The sequence below is a fragment of the Lagopus muta genome, chromosome 15 (assembly GCF_023343835.1).
Source record: "Lagopus muta isolate bLagMut1 chromosome 15, bLagMut1 primary, whole genome shotgun sequence".
Taxonomy (NCBI): domain Eukaryota; kingdom Metazoa; phylum Chordata; class Aves; order Galliformes; family Phasianidae; genus Lagopus; species Lagopus muta.
The window spans coordinates 11207131-11223720 of NC_064447.1; the positions used below are offsets into that span (position 1 = coordinate 11207131).

Consider the following 16590-nt stretch of genomic DNA (forward strand, 5'->3'; position numbering starts at 1 on the left):
GCAGAGGGGGCAGAAGGAGGCGAGCCCCCCCTGCGGTCCCCCGAGCCCTGAAGGATGGATGGGGCACTGATGAACTGCTGGCTTTTCTTGTTCTCTTGCCCGGTGCCGCGCTGGGGGCTCAGCGTGGCGTTGAGGGGCGTTTTGAGGTTCACGGCCTGCAGCCCTTGGGAGATGCACCCACACTGGGTGCAGGCAGCCCCCCAGCATCGCCCCCAAGGCGATTCCTGCTCCAGTCAGCCACAGTCCTGTTGCCGCCCTCAGCAGGGCTCTGCAGGCTGCCAGAGCTCCCTTGTGCTGTGCTGCAGCCCCTCACCAGCTGCTAGGGACCTCCCCCCTCCACCTGGCCCTAAGGAGCACAGGGCGGCTGGCACACAGCTCCAGTGCTGACCCCCAGCCCCTCTCCCAGCAGCACAACCAGCAGAAGGGCTGAGCCTTGGAGCACACAGAAGTATAAAGGCAAAACCAAAAAGCTTTTATTGATCAGGAAATGCGAAGCCCGGTGTGCTGGCAAGGAAAGGAGGGGGAACCCTTCAGCAGTGCCTGGCTGGCAGTGGGGCTGTAGGTGCCCTGCAGCCCATGGCTCTCAGTTTTGGGAGATGGGAGGACTGCTGCTTCTGTAGCCCCAAGCCTTTCCCTCATGCACCTGCCGGGGTTCCCGGCCCACAGAAGAGATCATTGCCAAGTGAGACACACGATCTGTGTTCAGTTTGATTTACAGGATAGAAGTTGAAGCCCAGCAGTGGCCCTGGGCAGCACCCAGGTCATTGCATTTCCCCCCAGCCCCCCCCAGCCTGCAGGCAGACCCACAGCACAGCACAGATCACAGGACAAGAGGAGAGGGCAAAAAACCTTTTTTTTTTTCTTTGTTCCCCCCCTTTCCAGGCAGCAGAAGTGGTTTGGGGCTCTTACACAGCAATTGGAGTACAGGGGAAGGTTGGGGTCATGATTTCAAGCTGTCCTCAGGGGAAAGCTGCAGCACCATCACTAAGAGCCCAGCCCAGAGCCACCTTCCTCCCCTCCTCCTCTTCCTCAACAGCCCTCGACTGCTCTCTTCCCCAGTGCCATCCCCATTCCCTTTGGGATTCTGCCATATTTCCCTCCTTGGCAAGGGCTCAAACAGGAGAAGATCCCTCCCACCACCACCTGCCCAGGGGGAGACCCCAGGAACATTGGGACCAACGACACTGGGGGCCATCAGCCCAAGAATTGGCTCCACACAGCGCCCAGAGACCAGCAGGGTGGGCAGTGAGGGCCTTTGGGGACAGCAGCAGGGCCTGGTGCCATCCTGGCCCCATTGCCCGGTCCTGGGGCTCAGTACCCCCCCAGGAAGGAGCCGTTGGAGGTTTCAGTGTAGAAACAGCTACTGTGGGACGTACTGGTGAGGCTGTAGGCAAAATAAGCCACGGCTGAGCCCAGCGTCAAGCCCGTCATGTAGGACACGGTCATGGTGTTCCCTGCAGAGAGGGACAGAGGGTGTCACCCTGCGTGGCTGCCCCGCATGGCAGCCCATGGATGGTGCAGCCCTACCTGCCAGCTCCCGTTGCTCGGGGCTCACTTTGCCAGCAGCCAGGATCATGGGGACGCTGCCAAAGTAGCCGTTGGTGATGCCCATGAGGAGGGAGAAGACGCAGGGCCAGGCAGGGTGGCCGAAGGCGGGCTGACCGTTGGGGTAGACGCACATGATGAAGAGGGGGATGAAGACGACGCGGAGGCAGGAGTAGACGAGGAGGTGCGTTCCTCTCCAGTCGTAAGGCAGGGCAGCCAGGATCTGCAGGAGGGGCAGAGACCGTGCTGAGGGGAGAAGAGGGCGATGCGGCACCCAAAATGGGGCAGCGGGGAGGAGACAGGATGAGGGAAGGCCTGCATGTGGGAACCCAACGTCGGCCATGGTGGTGAACAACCTCGTGCTGGTTGGAAACCACAAAGCGTGGATGGCCCACGGCTCACTCACGCCCTCCTCCTCCTGAGGACACGCACACGCAGTGGGGATGGAGGGGGCGAGCCCCCGGTGCGGCGGCAGCGATGCCTCCTACCTTGCCAACGAAGTCGGAGAGGTTGAAGATGGCCATGATGAGGATGGGCAGCCATTCCCCCAGCGTGCAGTTGTGGATCTCCGACTCCAGCCCGGGGAAGAGGCACAGTGTGATGAAGTAGGTCATGGCGATGGACAGCATGTAGGCCCAGATGAGCCGCGACACGACGTAGCGGTGGAGCAGCATGGCTGGTGGAGATGGGCAGTGAGGCTGAAACCCTGCCACTGCACAGCCCGCAGTGCTCAGCTGCGGCTGAACAACGCTGAAAGCGGGAAGGGCTCCCAAAGAAGCGTCCCCGTATTTTTCAACATGTATTTCCTCCCTACGTTTTTGTGCACAAAGCCCACAGGTCGCTCCTCCCGCCCCAGGAAACACCCCATGACAGCCATCAGCGCGGCTCACCCCCGAGCCCAGCACCCACCTCTGAAGCTGGGCCAGCTCCTCTTGATTTTGGGTGTGGGCACATCAAAACGCATGTAGGTACCGCTGCCGGCCAGCTCAGCTTCAGGGCCCGGGCTGCCATGGGGAGATGCCAGCTGTCCCTGCGGCCGGTCCTCCTGCACGGGGACAGGAGTGCTGAGTCCCAGGGAGGGAGGGATATGCGGGATCAGAAGGAGTCCCCCCCTGCTTACAAATCTGATGTCCTCGGCAGTGACGTCGTGGTGGACGCGGTAGCCCGTCCCGTGGTCGCTGGCCCTGCGGGGCTCGGGGCGGCCCTTGCGGGGACAGGAGGTGTAATAGCGGACAAAGCGAGTGCGCTTCACCAGGAGGTGAAGGATGAAGCACGTCAGCTCCATGCCGATGGAGATGAAGAAGAAGATGACGGTGTTCTCCTTCTCATCCGACAGCAGCAGCTTGGTGAAGATGCGGCTGAGTGAGATGATGACCCCGGCGGTGCCTGGAGGCACAGGAGGGTGTTGGTGCAAGGGCCCACTGAGCCCTGTGGCTTAGGGACCTCCCAGCAGCCTCCCCCTGCTTTGGGTAGGGTGCTCCATGTGTAGAGGAGGTGTTCAAGAGCCACGGCATGAGGGACACGGTTAGTGGGCACGGGACGTGTTGGTGTCTCCTCCAACCTCAATGGTTCCATGCACATGATTAGACACCATTGGCCATCCTGCTTTGCTCAGGATCAGCCTGAGATGTTCCCAAGTTGCTGGCAACCCCAGAGCCACCAGGACGGGGACCGGGGCAACCTTCTCCAGGTGACCAGGGAGGCGGGACCAGATGGACACAAAGGTCCCATCCAACATCAGCCATGCAGGGGCTCTGTGGTTGGGTGCTGGGGGCAGTGGGTTGCTGCACACGGGGGATGGCAATACTCACTCTCTCCTGTCATCACCCCCTGCGTGTAGCGCTTGGGCAGCAGCCCTGTGTAGCCATAGAAGCTGGATTGCTGCACTTCAGGAGAGAGGGGCAGAGGGGAGAAGGAGGAGAATTATGGCAGCAGCTGAAACACTGGGATTGGGGAGGGGGAACGGGATGTGAGGGCTGGCTGGTAGGTCGTCCCCAGGCGACCACAGCATACCTGTGCAGCCAAAGGCCACCACCCCAACAGCCACCAGGTTGATGGCGTAGGCTTGCCGTCGGGTGAAGAGCTCCAGCCAGACGTCACAGATACTGACGAAGAGCAGGGGGCCCAGGGCAAAGAGGTAGCCTGGGGGGGGGAGATGGAGGTGGGTAGGGGGCAGCAGGGAGGCAGTGCTGCCCAGGGACACGGAGAGCCCAGCTCACCCACGGAGATGCGGGTGTGCAGGCTCAGCAGCTCCACCAGCGCGTTGTTGAGGATGACGGCCACCAAGGCCACCAGGATGTAGGTGAGGCTCATGTCAAAGACTATGGAGGTCCCTGCAGAGAGGAAGGAGGTGGGGGCTCTGCCTGGGTTTGGGGAGCAGGAAGGGCTGCAGCTGCCGGAGCCCTACCTGGGTATTTGTGGTGCAGGTAGTCCACATCCGTGATGAAGCTGTTGTATGGAAGGAGAAATCCAACGCCAGCCAGCAGCATGGCAAAGTAGATCCCGTGGTATCGGTCCTGTGGCTCGGGGTCTTCAGAAACTGACACAAAAGGGAAAGAAAGAGAGAGAACTTGAGTGGCACTGCCCCACTGGACTGCATCGGATGAAGCTGTGGGGCAATGAGCGCAGCTTTCACGTCAGTGGGGACATCAGGGCTCAACGTGTCCTGCAAGCAGCCCTGCAGCTCTCGGGAACAAACACCCTCAGCCTGGAGAAAGTCCCCCCAGAAATGAAAGTGTTTAAGAGGGAGGCAGAAAAACCACCAGAGCTGAGGGCTCTGAGTGCTGATGGGTTTCTAAAGCAGCCCCAAAACTGCCGGTGTGGGGAGAGACCTGGTGAGTACCAACCACAGAGCTCAGTACTACAGGATGCTGTGGTGACAACAGCAAGCCCCAAAGAGACATTAGTTGACGTCACAGCATTTCAGCCCATTTGTGGCTACAAAACCATCCCAGGATCTCTTTAATGGGTGGGAAAAGCACGGGGAGAGGCAGCTCCCTCCCATCCCATCCCCATCCCTCACCTGGCTCCATGAAGGTGAGCACGCCCTTGGCCTGGCTGCCCCGCTGCAGCTCGTCCTCCTCCAGCTGGTAGCTGTCGAAGCTGAAGCTCATCACCACGTTGCCTTCAGGTGTCCCCATGGGGCTCAGCTCCTTGAGGTGCTCTGTTCCCACTGATCCCATCGTGGACGGTCTGGGGAGGGACAGGGGAGACCCCAGGCTGTGGGTCACAGATGAGCGACGGTCCTTGTGAGTTTTGGTTCAGACCCCAGGGGTGGAGACCACACCAAACGCGTCCTAAACCCAGCTTCACCACCGGGCATCCTGCGGCACCACCCGAAATGCCCTCCATCCCCCGGGCCCCGCTCTGCATTACCGGTGCCAGTCGCTAGATGCCAGCCTGCCCCGTGCCCGCTGCCCACCGACCGCCCTGCAGAGACGAAGCTCCGAGGAGGCGGCAGGACGAGGCAGGCAAGGGAGGAGAAAAAAATAAATCAATTCAAGTGATTTGTCTGATCTCTTTGCAGGGGCACGGAGGTTTTGCAGCCTTTCCCTGCTGCCAGGATGGGGCGGGCTGCAAAAACAGAGCCTGCAAGTGCAAGCCTAAATGCTAAAACGCATCAGGCAGAGCGGTGATGCTGTGGCCCTGAGGCCATGCAGAAGTCAGAGTGCTGGGGGGGCAGGTCAGGGTCCCCAGCATACCCAGGCTGAAGGCAGCATGCATCCTGGAGCCCCACCAGGGCTCATTTCAAGTGGGAGCATCGCTCCGTCTCATGGCTCACAGGGGGTCTGGATGACCCCATCCACCGGTGCCACCCCAGGAGATAAACCCAACAGAAAGCACCTCCCAGGGTGCTGGCAGAGCCCAGCGTGGGGCTTTTATCCTCTAAGAACCCCCAGTCTGGAGACGGTTGGGAGCACCCCATAGATAGCAGTGCTGCCCCAAACTTCTCCGTGGTACGGGATGAGCTGCACAGCCACCCCTGCATCCCCACCCCGGGATCAATCTGCCTTATTTTCCCTTTTGGATTTACAGGGAGGAGGGCCGGGGCCTGTCACCTCTCCGGGTGGGCGCAGAGTGCGGGAAAGAGCAGAGGATGCTTCCATTGGGGATGAGATGATGATGATTATAATCGGGAAAAGGGTCCTTGCCAAAAGGAGGCGCTTCCACGGGGGATGATTTTATCACCGTGATTATTTTGTTCTGGCAAAAAAAAGGCTTCCCATCTTGGGGATTCATCAAACCCCACCGGAGGAGATGCGCGGCCGAGGCGAGGATGCCGGGGAGGAGAGGTGGGTCTGAGGCAGAGGTTCGTCTCCCTCCCTTCCCTCCCCTCCGCCCAGCCCCGTTTCCCCCCCCAGCCCCAGACAAAGCCGGTCCCGTTCTCGCCCAACAGGTCGGCACCGCTCTTACCTCCCTCCTCCTCGCCAGCTCTGCGGCACCGGCCCTTCAGCCGCCTCAGCCCCCGGCGGATCCCCCCGGCCCCTCCATCGCGGAGCTCCGTTCTCGGGGTGGGGGCACCGGCGAACGCGGCGGCGGCGGCTCCGATCGGGGGCGGCTCCGTCCCCACCTCCCGCCCCTCCCCAGCCCTCCGCCGCCCCTCCCCAGCAGCGATGGCCCCGAGGCGCACAAATGGCTTTTCTGCCGAACGGAGCGCCTTCACGGCCCTGCCTACAGACGCGGCCCCATAGGGACCGCCCCTAGGGACCGCCCGTAGGTGCGGGGCTGCAAACAGAGCGTTCAGCGACATGAAAAACCGTTCCTCGTTTCATTAAGGACACTCGAGCTTTGCTCCCGTTGCAGGGAGCTTTCTCTTCCCCTCCGAACATGAGATGGGGTGAGGGGTCCAGCATTGGCAGGTCCAAAGATGGATGGATGGATGATCATAGAATCAACAAGGCTGGAAAAGACCTCCAAGATCAGCCAATCCCACAGTCCACACATCACCAGTATTTCCCACCAAACCACCTCCCTTGGCACAACATCTACACGTTTCTTGAACAGCTCCAGCAAAAATTCTGCGTGCTGAACAGAGGGATGGATGGACAAATGGATGGGCATACAGACAGGATGGATGGACAGAAGTACGGAGAGGATGGATGGGTGTACAGTTATGGTGGACGGCTGGAGAGGTGGGCAGACGGATGGAGAGAACAGACTGATGGACAAACGCATCACAGAGGTTGGGGAGACATCAAAAATCACTGTTCCAACTCCCTGCAGTGTGGTGGTTGCCGCCCCTTCGGTCCAACCTGGCCATAAATGCCTGCAAAGATGGGCAAGATGGAGGCGATGCAGCATGCAGAAAACTGAAGGGTTGTAGGGTCAGCGAATGGGGAAGCCCGTTCTCCTCCTCATCACTGGGAGTGGAAGTGGGGAACCAGCAGCCTGGAGTGGTGGGGACACGTGGCAGGGGAGAGGATGCACGTTCCCAAGCAGGGGCTGCATGCAGGGACAGCAAGAGCATCCCACCCTCCTGAGCAGGGCAGGAGCCCTCAGCCCCAATTGGGTTGTAAAGATGGGGGACCCCCATGACCCCACCCCCAGGGCAGGGATGGAGCAGCACAGGCCTACGAGGCACCAAAGAATCCCAGCTTGGCATCAGCACGGTGTGAGTGCTGCACAAAAAGAGCAGGGCGAGCTGCAGCATCTGTGCACGGCTTTCCCCTGCTGCCACCGCACTGCCGGCAGCGTTACTCACCCAGCAGCAATCCCAGCTCTTCTGCCACACAGCTAAGGCAGGGGTCCTACAGAAGCTGCGGGGCCTATAGAAGCCCCCGCGCTCACGTCAGCATCCTCACCACCTTAGAGTGGATCTGGGGCTCTGGGAGATGCTGTGAGCACACACCTCGAGGCAGCAGCCACTGATTTTACTCTAAAATCACACAACCCCATAATCTCCAATCCTGGGCAGGAGGAGTTCGCCAACTCCCTTCAGCTCAGTGCTGCCGGAGGTGCAAATCCCAAAAGTGATCCCAAAAGTGACCCCAGGATATGCACACAGGGCTGAAGTGAGGCCACAAAGCCTTGCTGTTTGCAACACAGAGACAGGGCTGGAAGCAGGCATGGAGCCAAAGATGCGCTCCCAACCCCAGCAACAACACAGAAACCTCTGCAGCTCAGGGCAGCCCTGCCACAAATCCCTTCTGAGCACTCTCTCCTCGCTTCACCCTCCCAAAAGGCAGCACCAGACCCTGCTGCCCTCCCACTGTGCCCCGTGCTGCTATGGGGCTCAGTGCTATAGCCTTGAGCTGGGTGTTCCCACTGAGCTTTGCCACTCTTCAATTTTTCAGCCGGACCTGAATAATTCAGCTGTGATGGAGCTGGCACAAGGGCTGTGAGCTTGGATGCTCCCCGGGTTTCCGCTTGACCCACTTTAAAGGCTCAAAATCCCACCAGCTGCAGTGCTCTGCATGCAGGGGGGGCGATGCTGGACCAGTCCCAGTGGCACTGGGGATGTCCCACAGCTCAGATCCGGGGCCTCCCCTGGGCCATCAAACAGCAGAGCATCCCTCACCACATGTCAGTGCTTTGGGCTGCAGAGCACAGCGGTTTGGAGGCATTTCCTCCCTTTTCCATCAGGGCCTCACCTCACTGCTCCGAGCGCCGATTAATTCCACAGGGAGGAATGAGGTGATGCCATCTCATTTGGCCGGGAGATGCTGGATGGGGGCAGCCTCCAGAAATGCTCTTCCTTCCAGCAGAGTTGGGTTTCGTTACTTGTCATCACTGCAGACGTGAGAGAAAAGAGAGCCCTTTCAGGAGCATCCCAGCACGCTGCCAAAGCCATCCCACAAACCCACTGACCCCCCTGAGCCCACAGCCCAGCTCAGTGCTCCCAGGAGCACCACGCTTCCATCTCTTCCACTTCACAGACCATGATATGGTGCTTTCCCCATTCAATCCCCTCCTGGAAACCCTTCTTTAACCAACACTGCAGCTCCCCCCATCCTTCCCCCAGGGCTGCACTGAAATGCACACCGACCCCCGGCATTGCCTTTGCACAGAGATATTGGGGATTGAAGGACAGCACTTCAATTTAGGGGTTGCCCCATTACGGCACATCACTCTGCTCACCGCTGCGCTGTGAGGGCTGCAGGAACCAGGGGGGACCTCAGCCTTGTTCCCCTCCTTTCCTCTTTTCCTGTTGGAACAAATTTGCATCCCTCGCTAATTAATCCAAGATGAGCTGCTAATTCAGCTCCTTGATTGCAACTTTGCATAATCACTGCACACACAGCACGGGGTGGGGGGGGGGATGTGAAGGAGACAATCAGCACTGGGTGCACAGGGGGGCCCCCCAGCAGCTCCCACTCATCTTTACAGGGCAGGTGGAAAGCAGAGATTTTCCTCTAGCAGGAGAAAATGGTGACACCCCCCAGGATCCACCTTCGAGTTGCTTTTTCCCCCCATGCTGGGGGGCTCCAAAGGACCCCCAGAACAACCTGAGCTCCTCTGGATGTGGTGAAACCACAGAGCTGGAGCACAGCACAGCCCGGGGGCCATTCCTGGAGATCAGCACATCCCGTCCTCCCATCTCCACGCTGCTCCAGAGTGAACCCTCTGCTGGAAGGACCTGCCAATCGCACCCCACGGGCGCTCAGCCACACACAGACTGCATCCAACCCCAACCCAAAGCCCCCCCAGCCCAAGCACCATGGGCTATCGCAGCAGACCCGAGCCCCAGTGGCACTGTTTTGGGGGGGGGAAATCTTCTTTTCCTGTCACCAATGCCCACAGCCCACCCAGGCTGCACAGCCGTGCTGTTGTTGACACGCAGGTTGTGCCCCGCTCCACCTCTCCCATCCCAACACAGACCCCCACAAACCACCCCCCCTCCAAATCTGGCACTGCACCCCCCAGGCTCCCCATAGAGCATCAGAGCCACTTCCAGCCCCACAACCAAGGCACCCACCCCCCACAAACCGCAGCACACGTGAAGGGTTGGCCTCCATTGGCACACACTGCACGTTACCACCGCACAGGGGGGAGGATTTGCATCAGCTTTGGGGAGGGGGAGCGCTGCAAACAGCGGGGACAATGGGGAAGTCAATGCATTAAAGTGCTTAGGGGGAAAAAAAATCTGATAAAGGAATAAACCGGTTAAGGGAATACATAATTCACAGCCCAGTTATTCAAATCCTGCCTTAGAGGAAATCCTCTTAGAGCAATCACCTGATTGTGTGCTAAAATCCTAATTGAATAAGAACAGAATTATGTATTTATGCCATCAACTGCACAACCAGCAGCACATGCAGCTGTTTGCAGCCAGACCTGGGGGGGGCTGCAGGGCCAGCACTGCTGGGGGGGGAGAGGGACCCCCCCAAAAAACATATTAGGTCCCCCTCTCCCTAGAATCATATTGGGGGTAAAGGAGCTGCTGGGGGAGGAGGGGGAAGAAGAGTGTTTTTCTTCCCCTCCATCACATCCCCTATAAACACAGCCATTTTTATCTGCCTCCCCCCCCTCTTTTCTCACACTGTGGCACTGCTCTACCCAGGTCCAGCTCCATTTAAAAGCTATTTAAGGAACAAACAAAGCACAAATCCCAGCCTCCCAGATCCCCAGCCCCACACCCCCCCATCCCCATTGCTCCAACACAAGCTGACACGGCTGCAGCACTCCGGAGGTAATTGAGTATCTCAGAGTGCAGCAGCTCCCGCGGCACCAACACAAACAAGCAGACACTGAGCAGGGGGCCGTGCCCTGCAAACAGCTGAGACAACAGCACGAGAGCACAGCACACCCCCGAAAGCAGGCAGGCAATGGGCTGCAGGTTGCTTTTCTTCCTTTTTTTTTTTTTGGTAATATTTGATTTACAGGGCCTTGATGTGCTGCAGCCTGATGGCAACGCGGAGCTGCAGGGAGGTGGGGATGTTTTCCCTCCTGGTGTGAGGGGGGGGGGGCCTCGAGGATTGGAGATGGGCTCAGGGTGTGCAGCTGCAGCAGGGCTGGCAGTGGCTGCTCTTTGGGGCTGCAGAGGCCATCTTTCCCCGCGCATCGCTTGGCTTCCAACTCCACCCTCTGAAATGAGTTACTGAAAGAGAAATCGCCACCCAACTGCTTGAAATGCAAATGGCCTCGGGAGACATGAAAGGCTGCTCGGCACCTGAATGGTGAAGAAGGAAAGGGATGAGGCTCCCACCTCTGCCTCCCTGCTCTGGGTTTTGAAGTGGTTTTGGGGTGATAGGGAGAGGAGGTGCTCAGTGCCACCTGATGGGGTCACGAGGTGATGAGGGGCTGCAGGGCAGAGACCTCCACACTGCCTGGGGGGAGGGAAGGGCTCACAGGCCCCAGCAGTGCTGGACATGCAGCATCCTGCACTGTTTGCCAGCCCTTTGCAGCTCTGGGGCTGGGCTGAACACGGGGCAATTTCCCCCATCCTGTTCGTGGCACGCAGCTGGGGTGCTGGGAAGGGGATCCGAGCAGCAGATCTGAGCTCTGGGATGGATGGGGAGCAGAGAAGGGCTGCAGGGAGGGGAAGGGATGAAAGAAGTAGGGATGGATGCGATGGAGGCTCACTAAGGAAGGAGCAGGGCTGCTCCGGGCCGGGCAGCACACCCCATCTAGCGGCTGCTGGGCGGCAGAGCCCGGCTCCCCCCGACCCCCAGCACAGCTCCGTGTTCATGGTACTGAGCTAGGGGTGGGGGGCACCCAACGGTGGCAGCCTCCATGCCGTGCAGAGCTGCTGTTCTGCATCGCTCAGCACTCCTTAGCACACCTCACTGCAGCCCATGCCAGCCTGTGGCTCTCTCAGGGCTTTTTGCCCCTGGAAAAGCACTCAGAACATCACAGTACTGTCAAAACCCTCTGGCTTAACATCATGGGCTTACCTGGATTTTACAAATCTGAAATCCTTTATTATGACCTCACTGTGCAGCCTTCTAAAAACTTACTGCTAAGAAAAGAAAGCGCACCCAGGTGCTGGAACAGCCAGCATCAGATTTCCTCACCTCCAGCAGGTTGGGCAGGAAGCCCTCATTAGCTCACAGCACACCCTTAATTAGCTGAAGAAGTCTGTGCTCAGGGCCTGGCAGAGCCGTGCAGGACAGAAGCAGCACATGAGAGGTGTGTGCTCAGGGCTGCATAAGCACACAAATGCAAGACCACCGGTCTGAACACAACTGCAGCTGCTTGCTTCAATGGTACAAACCCATCATCAGGATTTCCACACCAGGCAGCATTCTGGCCCAAAGGTTCACCTCTGATGATGCTTTGCAGTGATCCACATGCAGGGCAGCAGAGCAGCAGCCGCACCTCCTGTGTCACCAATGGGTCCAGGAGAGCACTCCCACCTTGGGCACGGGGACAAAGGTGCCACCACCTCACCTGGAAGTCACTGCCTCTCACTGAATGCAAACAGCCTCCTCTGATCCGCAGCTTGCTCCAGGCAGAAGGAGGGAAACGTCATTAGCAGCTGAATGAACAGTTTAGAATCACTCATCCGTGCTAACACAGCTGATTCTGCCTGCAGCAAGGGGCGGCACATAAATGGCACCAGCAGGAAAACATTGCTCTCCACAGCCAGATCAGGAAAGGAGACGTCTGCAGCTTCACTGAGTTCACTGCACAACAGCTGTGCACAAGAATGAAGACCTTCCATCACCGTGTGCTCCTCCACCACCAGACAGCAGGCTCCCTCTGTCACCCACCCTGCTGGGAGGGTTTGGTCACAGTTTTGCAAAGGAAAGGAGGCACGCAGGAGATGTCGCCTCACCCACCTGCATGGCTCACTCCAGAACTCCCCCCTGGGCTGAAGGTGAGCAGCAGCAAGCTCTGAGTGACAGCACAGCAAACAGAACGTATGTGGAAGCACTGCTACAGATGCAACCCACAGAATGAAGTACAAAGGAAGTCACTTAAACTCACCTGAGGAACAGGAGAAAAACGCAAACTCAGGTCCCTCAAGAAGAGCATTAAGGAGGAGGAGGGGCAAAATCCTGGTTTCCAGCACAATATACCAGAAGCAGCTCAGCTGGTCCTTCCCCAGTCTCAGCAAAAGCCAAGCTGAGTTTCTTTGGGAGCTGCTACACAGCAAAGACTGAAGGCTTACTACTGCTGGCAGCTGGGTTCGGGCCACATCATCCAGAACACACAGCATCACCTTCAGCTCATCCAGCCCCAACTTCAAGCAGCACACAGAAGGAAGAAGACACCAAATACTTATCACAACACATTTAATTGCTTATGCAGTTATAAAATTACAAAGAGCGATGGGCCAGCAGTGAGAGCCACACACCTGGGGAGGCGGAATGTCAGGCAGATTTTTCCACTTATCAACAGAGATATTGAACAGCAGGTGAGAACTGCAGGATGCAGTGTGGTTTTTCATTTGGGGGGGGGGTGCAGAAGCAAAAGCAAACAGATCCAAGTAGAGAAAGGGTTGAGCTGATGCCCCATAGGAACCCGGAGAGGTGCAGGTTTGGGAGCAACTCACCACTCCTGAGAAACGAGTTGGACACATGCAAAGGCAGCAGGGAAGGCAGCACACAACTGCTGCAGCAACAGCACCAGCACACCTGCAACGAGCACAGCTGCAGCTGTTTGCAAGCCAGGATGACAACTTCTCGCCCATTACTTTCAAGGCAGTGGAAGGTGGGGTTGGCCAATCTGAAGTGTGGTAAAAACAAAGGCATGTTACAGTTTGAAATAATTGGAATTTGCTCAATTCCTCTCGTTGTGCAACTGGAATCTGAAAGGATTCGTTTACAGTCTGAGCCACGCTTTCTTCATTGCAAGCCTTCCTTTGTGCAGCACAGACACCAGAAAGACTGCTCTGCACATGTGCAGATGCCATTCTGCCTTGCTCTCAGATGTTCACATGTTAAACCAAGGAGACTGTTAGCCAGGACATCTGGAGCACAGAACAGGACCTTCCAAACCTCTGCAGTGGTTAATCCCCACCACTGCCTTGGACAAAGCCTCCTGTTGCTCTGCAAACACCAGCAGAACGCCTGCATGGCTGAGTGGTGCACTGAGCAGCTCAGCAAGCTACAAGGAAGGAAATTCTACAGTCTTAGTGCACGCTGCTTTGGTGCTAATGCCATTATCAGAGCCAAGAGAGCACAGCACAGGACGTAAAGCTTTCTGCTCATCAGCTCCTCAGGTCTCTGTGCTAACATACCCAGACCTGGGGGCTCCTCACTCCATCCCTCCCTTTTTCTATTACACTCAGGTCAGACACACCTTTCCTTCATGGTGACACCCGTCCCTGTGTTCAGAGCTCTCAGAGATCTGCACTGAGGCCCACGTGGACAACCCCCTCCCCTCTGCTCCCAACCAATCTCCATAGAAATAGGTGTAAGGAACTCACCCAGGACCCAGGGTGCCAGAGGGAGAACTCACACAACTGGTCTTGCTGAACAGAGTCTCTGAACATACAGCCTTTGCTAATCTCATTGCACTTCTCACTTCCTGCTCCTCTGCCAGGCCCAGCCTTGTAACTGCTAGATGTGTATCTATCGCTCGTGTTTTGGAAACTCTGACATAAGAAGAGTCCAGAGCAGATAAAAGCTGTCTGCCTCAGCACATGAAAGATGAAATAGGGTAAACACACAGCTGTCGAGACAGCAGCAAAGCATGCACACTTGCTGCCTATTTGCACATCAAGTGAAACAGCTCTTTCCCTACAGTACTCACTGGGAACAGATCCCACCGCAATTTAAGACCTGAGTTTCAGATTCCAAGTTTTAAAAGCATTTCCCTCCTCCCCTCTCCCCCAGCTTTGGTTGTTTCTGTTGTCCATTTCTGCCCCTAACACTTGATGAGGGTCAAGAGGTACAGCCCATATCCAGAGATGCTCACTGACACAAAACAAGCACTGTCCTTCCAAGGAAGGTCAGCCCCAAATGAGAGGCTGTACAGTTGAAACACAGCCACCTGCAGGCTGCCCTGGGGAATCTGGGGCTGAAACACTTGGCACCACCTGATCCATGGAGCAGCAGAGTTCAGCTCCACACTCAGCTGCAAACAGCATTTCTGGTATGTTTAAAGGGAGGAAAAAAACCAAGTATGAACTCGTGTCATTGGGATGAAACCCCATCCTGAAGGGATGGAAACTTCGGCAGCATACTACAGCAGGGCAGTTACTGAGGGAAATGAGATTAGTTGTGTTTATCCAAGGAAATAAATATGTCCTCATATAATGAACTTGAACACCACCATCAGCTGGGACCACACACCTCCTGCTCCATCCTAGCTCCACGTTGCTCACTCACCTCAGAACACTTCTACTTTTGCTCTCTAAGGAGACCTTCCTTATTAAAACAGGAAAAAACCCCCACAACTTGAACAGGCTTCCAATTAGGAGCAAAGCAAACAGGGCTCACAGTGTCACCAGTCAGTCCGTGGCACAGCACACAGCACACAGCAGCACACAGAAGAAAACTACAGTGAATACAGGATCTCCCAACTCACCAATGCAAAATACCCAGGTGTAAAAACTAAGAAAGGAGAAACATCTGTATAAGTACCTCAGTTTTTGGCAGTAAAGGATAGTAAACATATTAGAGGTGATAGCAGTATCTTGCTATGTAATATGGCCTTTGTTACAACCCAGAAGTTTTAAAACTTGTGCTTAGCATACCTGCCTTGCTCATGAGTGCTGACTGCTGAGCTCTGTTTGTAGTCTGTGCCAAGCCTCCAGGTGCATCATCAGCAATGTCACCAACTTAGTCTGGAGCAAGCAGACATCTGACAGCTCCTGTGGGGTTCAGTCTGCCAGCAAAGCTCACATTTAAGACTTGTGTTTTACTCTGCAGTGAGGTGCTTCACAGAAAAGCTGATAGCACTAGTAAAAAAAAAAGAAAAGAAAGTAATTCCAGATCATGGAATTTAGCTGTCAGCCAGAGCTTAAAGTTAGGAGACCGTGTGAGATTCCAGCACGGCTCAGCAGCTTGCTTTGGATGTGCTGAATCGTGGAGAGGATGCCACAAACTGATCAACTGTTCAGGACAGCCAAGGGTTTTCAGAATACACAAGCCTGATCCCTTACTTCCCAGAAGTTTTATAAGAATGGTAACAGCAGCCTTGCTGATACAGGTAGCTCCCTTAGGCAGGAGGCATCATTGTTCAGAAATGGAATGGAAGCCCACCTCACCACAGAGCTCTGGGAAGAACAGCCACAACCGACTGCTTGACAGAAGACCTGCCAGTGGTACCCAACCCTAACAGCACCTAACAGTCACCATTCAGCAGTGGCAGGAAGTTCACACACACAGTGAAGTCAGGGTTCTGCCCTCAAGATCTGCAGTTTCCCTGCCTACTTCTATTTTCACTTCTTTGCAAACAGGCAGCAGAGCCAAGGGAAGCATCCCACATCGCTGCACAAAAGGCAAACCAGGTTCATTTTGGCAAAGGAAAGTCACACTCACCAAGTGCTTTGCTAATCGTTTGTTCACTAACTGTTATCCACTTAAGAGAAGGCACATTACAACCCTAAAAACAGACTGCAGCACTGCTCAGCCTTGGGCAGCCCCAGGCAGGGTCAGGGCTGTTAAGGATTTATTCCAAAGTTGCCAGAGACAGCCAGTCCTTGGGGAGTAACACAGGAGGTGCTCTGACAGAAAGGGAAATGAAAACAAGAGCAAGGTTATCCAACAGAAGAGAACCCAGAAGAAAATGAACCTTTAAAAATCATTTCTATTTACACCAGCATCTGGAAAATAGCCCCAAACCTTCACTATCAGAGCAGTGCAGTCAGCCCCAAGCTGAAGAGAAGAAAGGACTGAGAGTTATGCCTTCCAGCTGAAAACCTTAAGGCTGTTTAAATAATAGGGCTGCCACACCCTGCAGGAGCTTCCATCTAGTCTGATAGAATCATTGCTTTGGATAATTAATAAAGGTATTAAAAAAAAAAAAAGTTATTGCTACTCTGCCAAAGAAACAGAACAACCTACAGGAGAGAAAGTGCATCCCTAAAAACCAAACCAAAACAAACATCAGCCACCGTGGGCTACAGATGCCCAAGTACCAGAGGTGTACACAAAGCTCTAGCAATTCCTCCTTCCTTCCAGCTTTCTTCCTGCAGCAACTCTATTCCTCCCT

General features: G+C 56.1%; 1 protein-coding gene across 17 annotated transcripts; it reads right to left on the minus strand.

Annotated features, from left to right (window-relative positions):
• Positions 1-451: 451 nt before the first annotated feature.
• SLC29A4 (solute carrier family 29 member 4) lies at positions 452-16566 on the minus strand. Of its 17 annotated transcripts, none has more exons than XM_048962162.1 (13): positions 12983-16566; positions 12415-12670; positions 8623-8689; positions 5959-8274; positions 4568-4764; positions 3953-4084; positions 3765-3878; positions 3559-3687; positions 3357-3431; positions 2666-2931; positions 2455-2590; positions 2034-2221; positions 452-1768 (listed from the first exon to the last, which is right to left on the minus strand). In XM_048962162.1, the coding sequence occupies exons 5-13, from the start codon at positions 4725-4727 to the stop codon at positions 1361-1363; spliced, it is 1608 nt and encodes a 535-aa protein (XP_048818119.1). In that variant the 5' UTR covers positions 4728-4764; positions 5959-8274; positions 8623-8689; positions 12415-12670; positions 12983-16566; the 3' UTR covers positions 452-1360. The 17 variants fall into 17 exon arrangements, with proteins under 17 accessions (XP_048818119.1, XP_048818114.1, XP_048818120.1 ...); XM_048962157.1 differs by having other exon boundaries at positions 11699-12670; XM_048962163.1 differs by lacking the exons at positions 12415-12670; positions 12983-16566 and adding an exon at positions 8991-9354 and having other exon boundaries at positions 5959-6811; positions 8136-8274.
• Positions 16567-16590: the final 24 nt, after the last annotated feature.

Excerpts from the sequence above, each read along its gene's own strand:
- SLC29A4 (XM_048962154.1), bottom strand. The coding sequence starts at position 5,784 with ATGAATCCCCAAGATGGGAAGCCTTTTTTTTGCCAGAACAAAATAATC. Across the intron at positions 4,738-5,578 it reads AGGCCCCGGCCCTCCTCCCT|ACCGTCCACGATGGGATCAG; the intron begins GTAAATCCAAAA and ends GTCCCTCCCCAG. Across the intron at positions 3,879-3,952 it reads CCTGCACCACAAATACCCAG|GGACCTCCATAGTCTTTGAC; the intron begins GTAGGGCTCCGG and ends TCCTCTCTGCAG.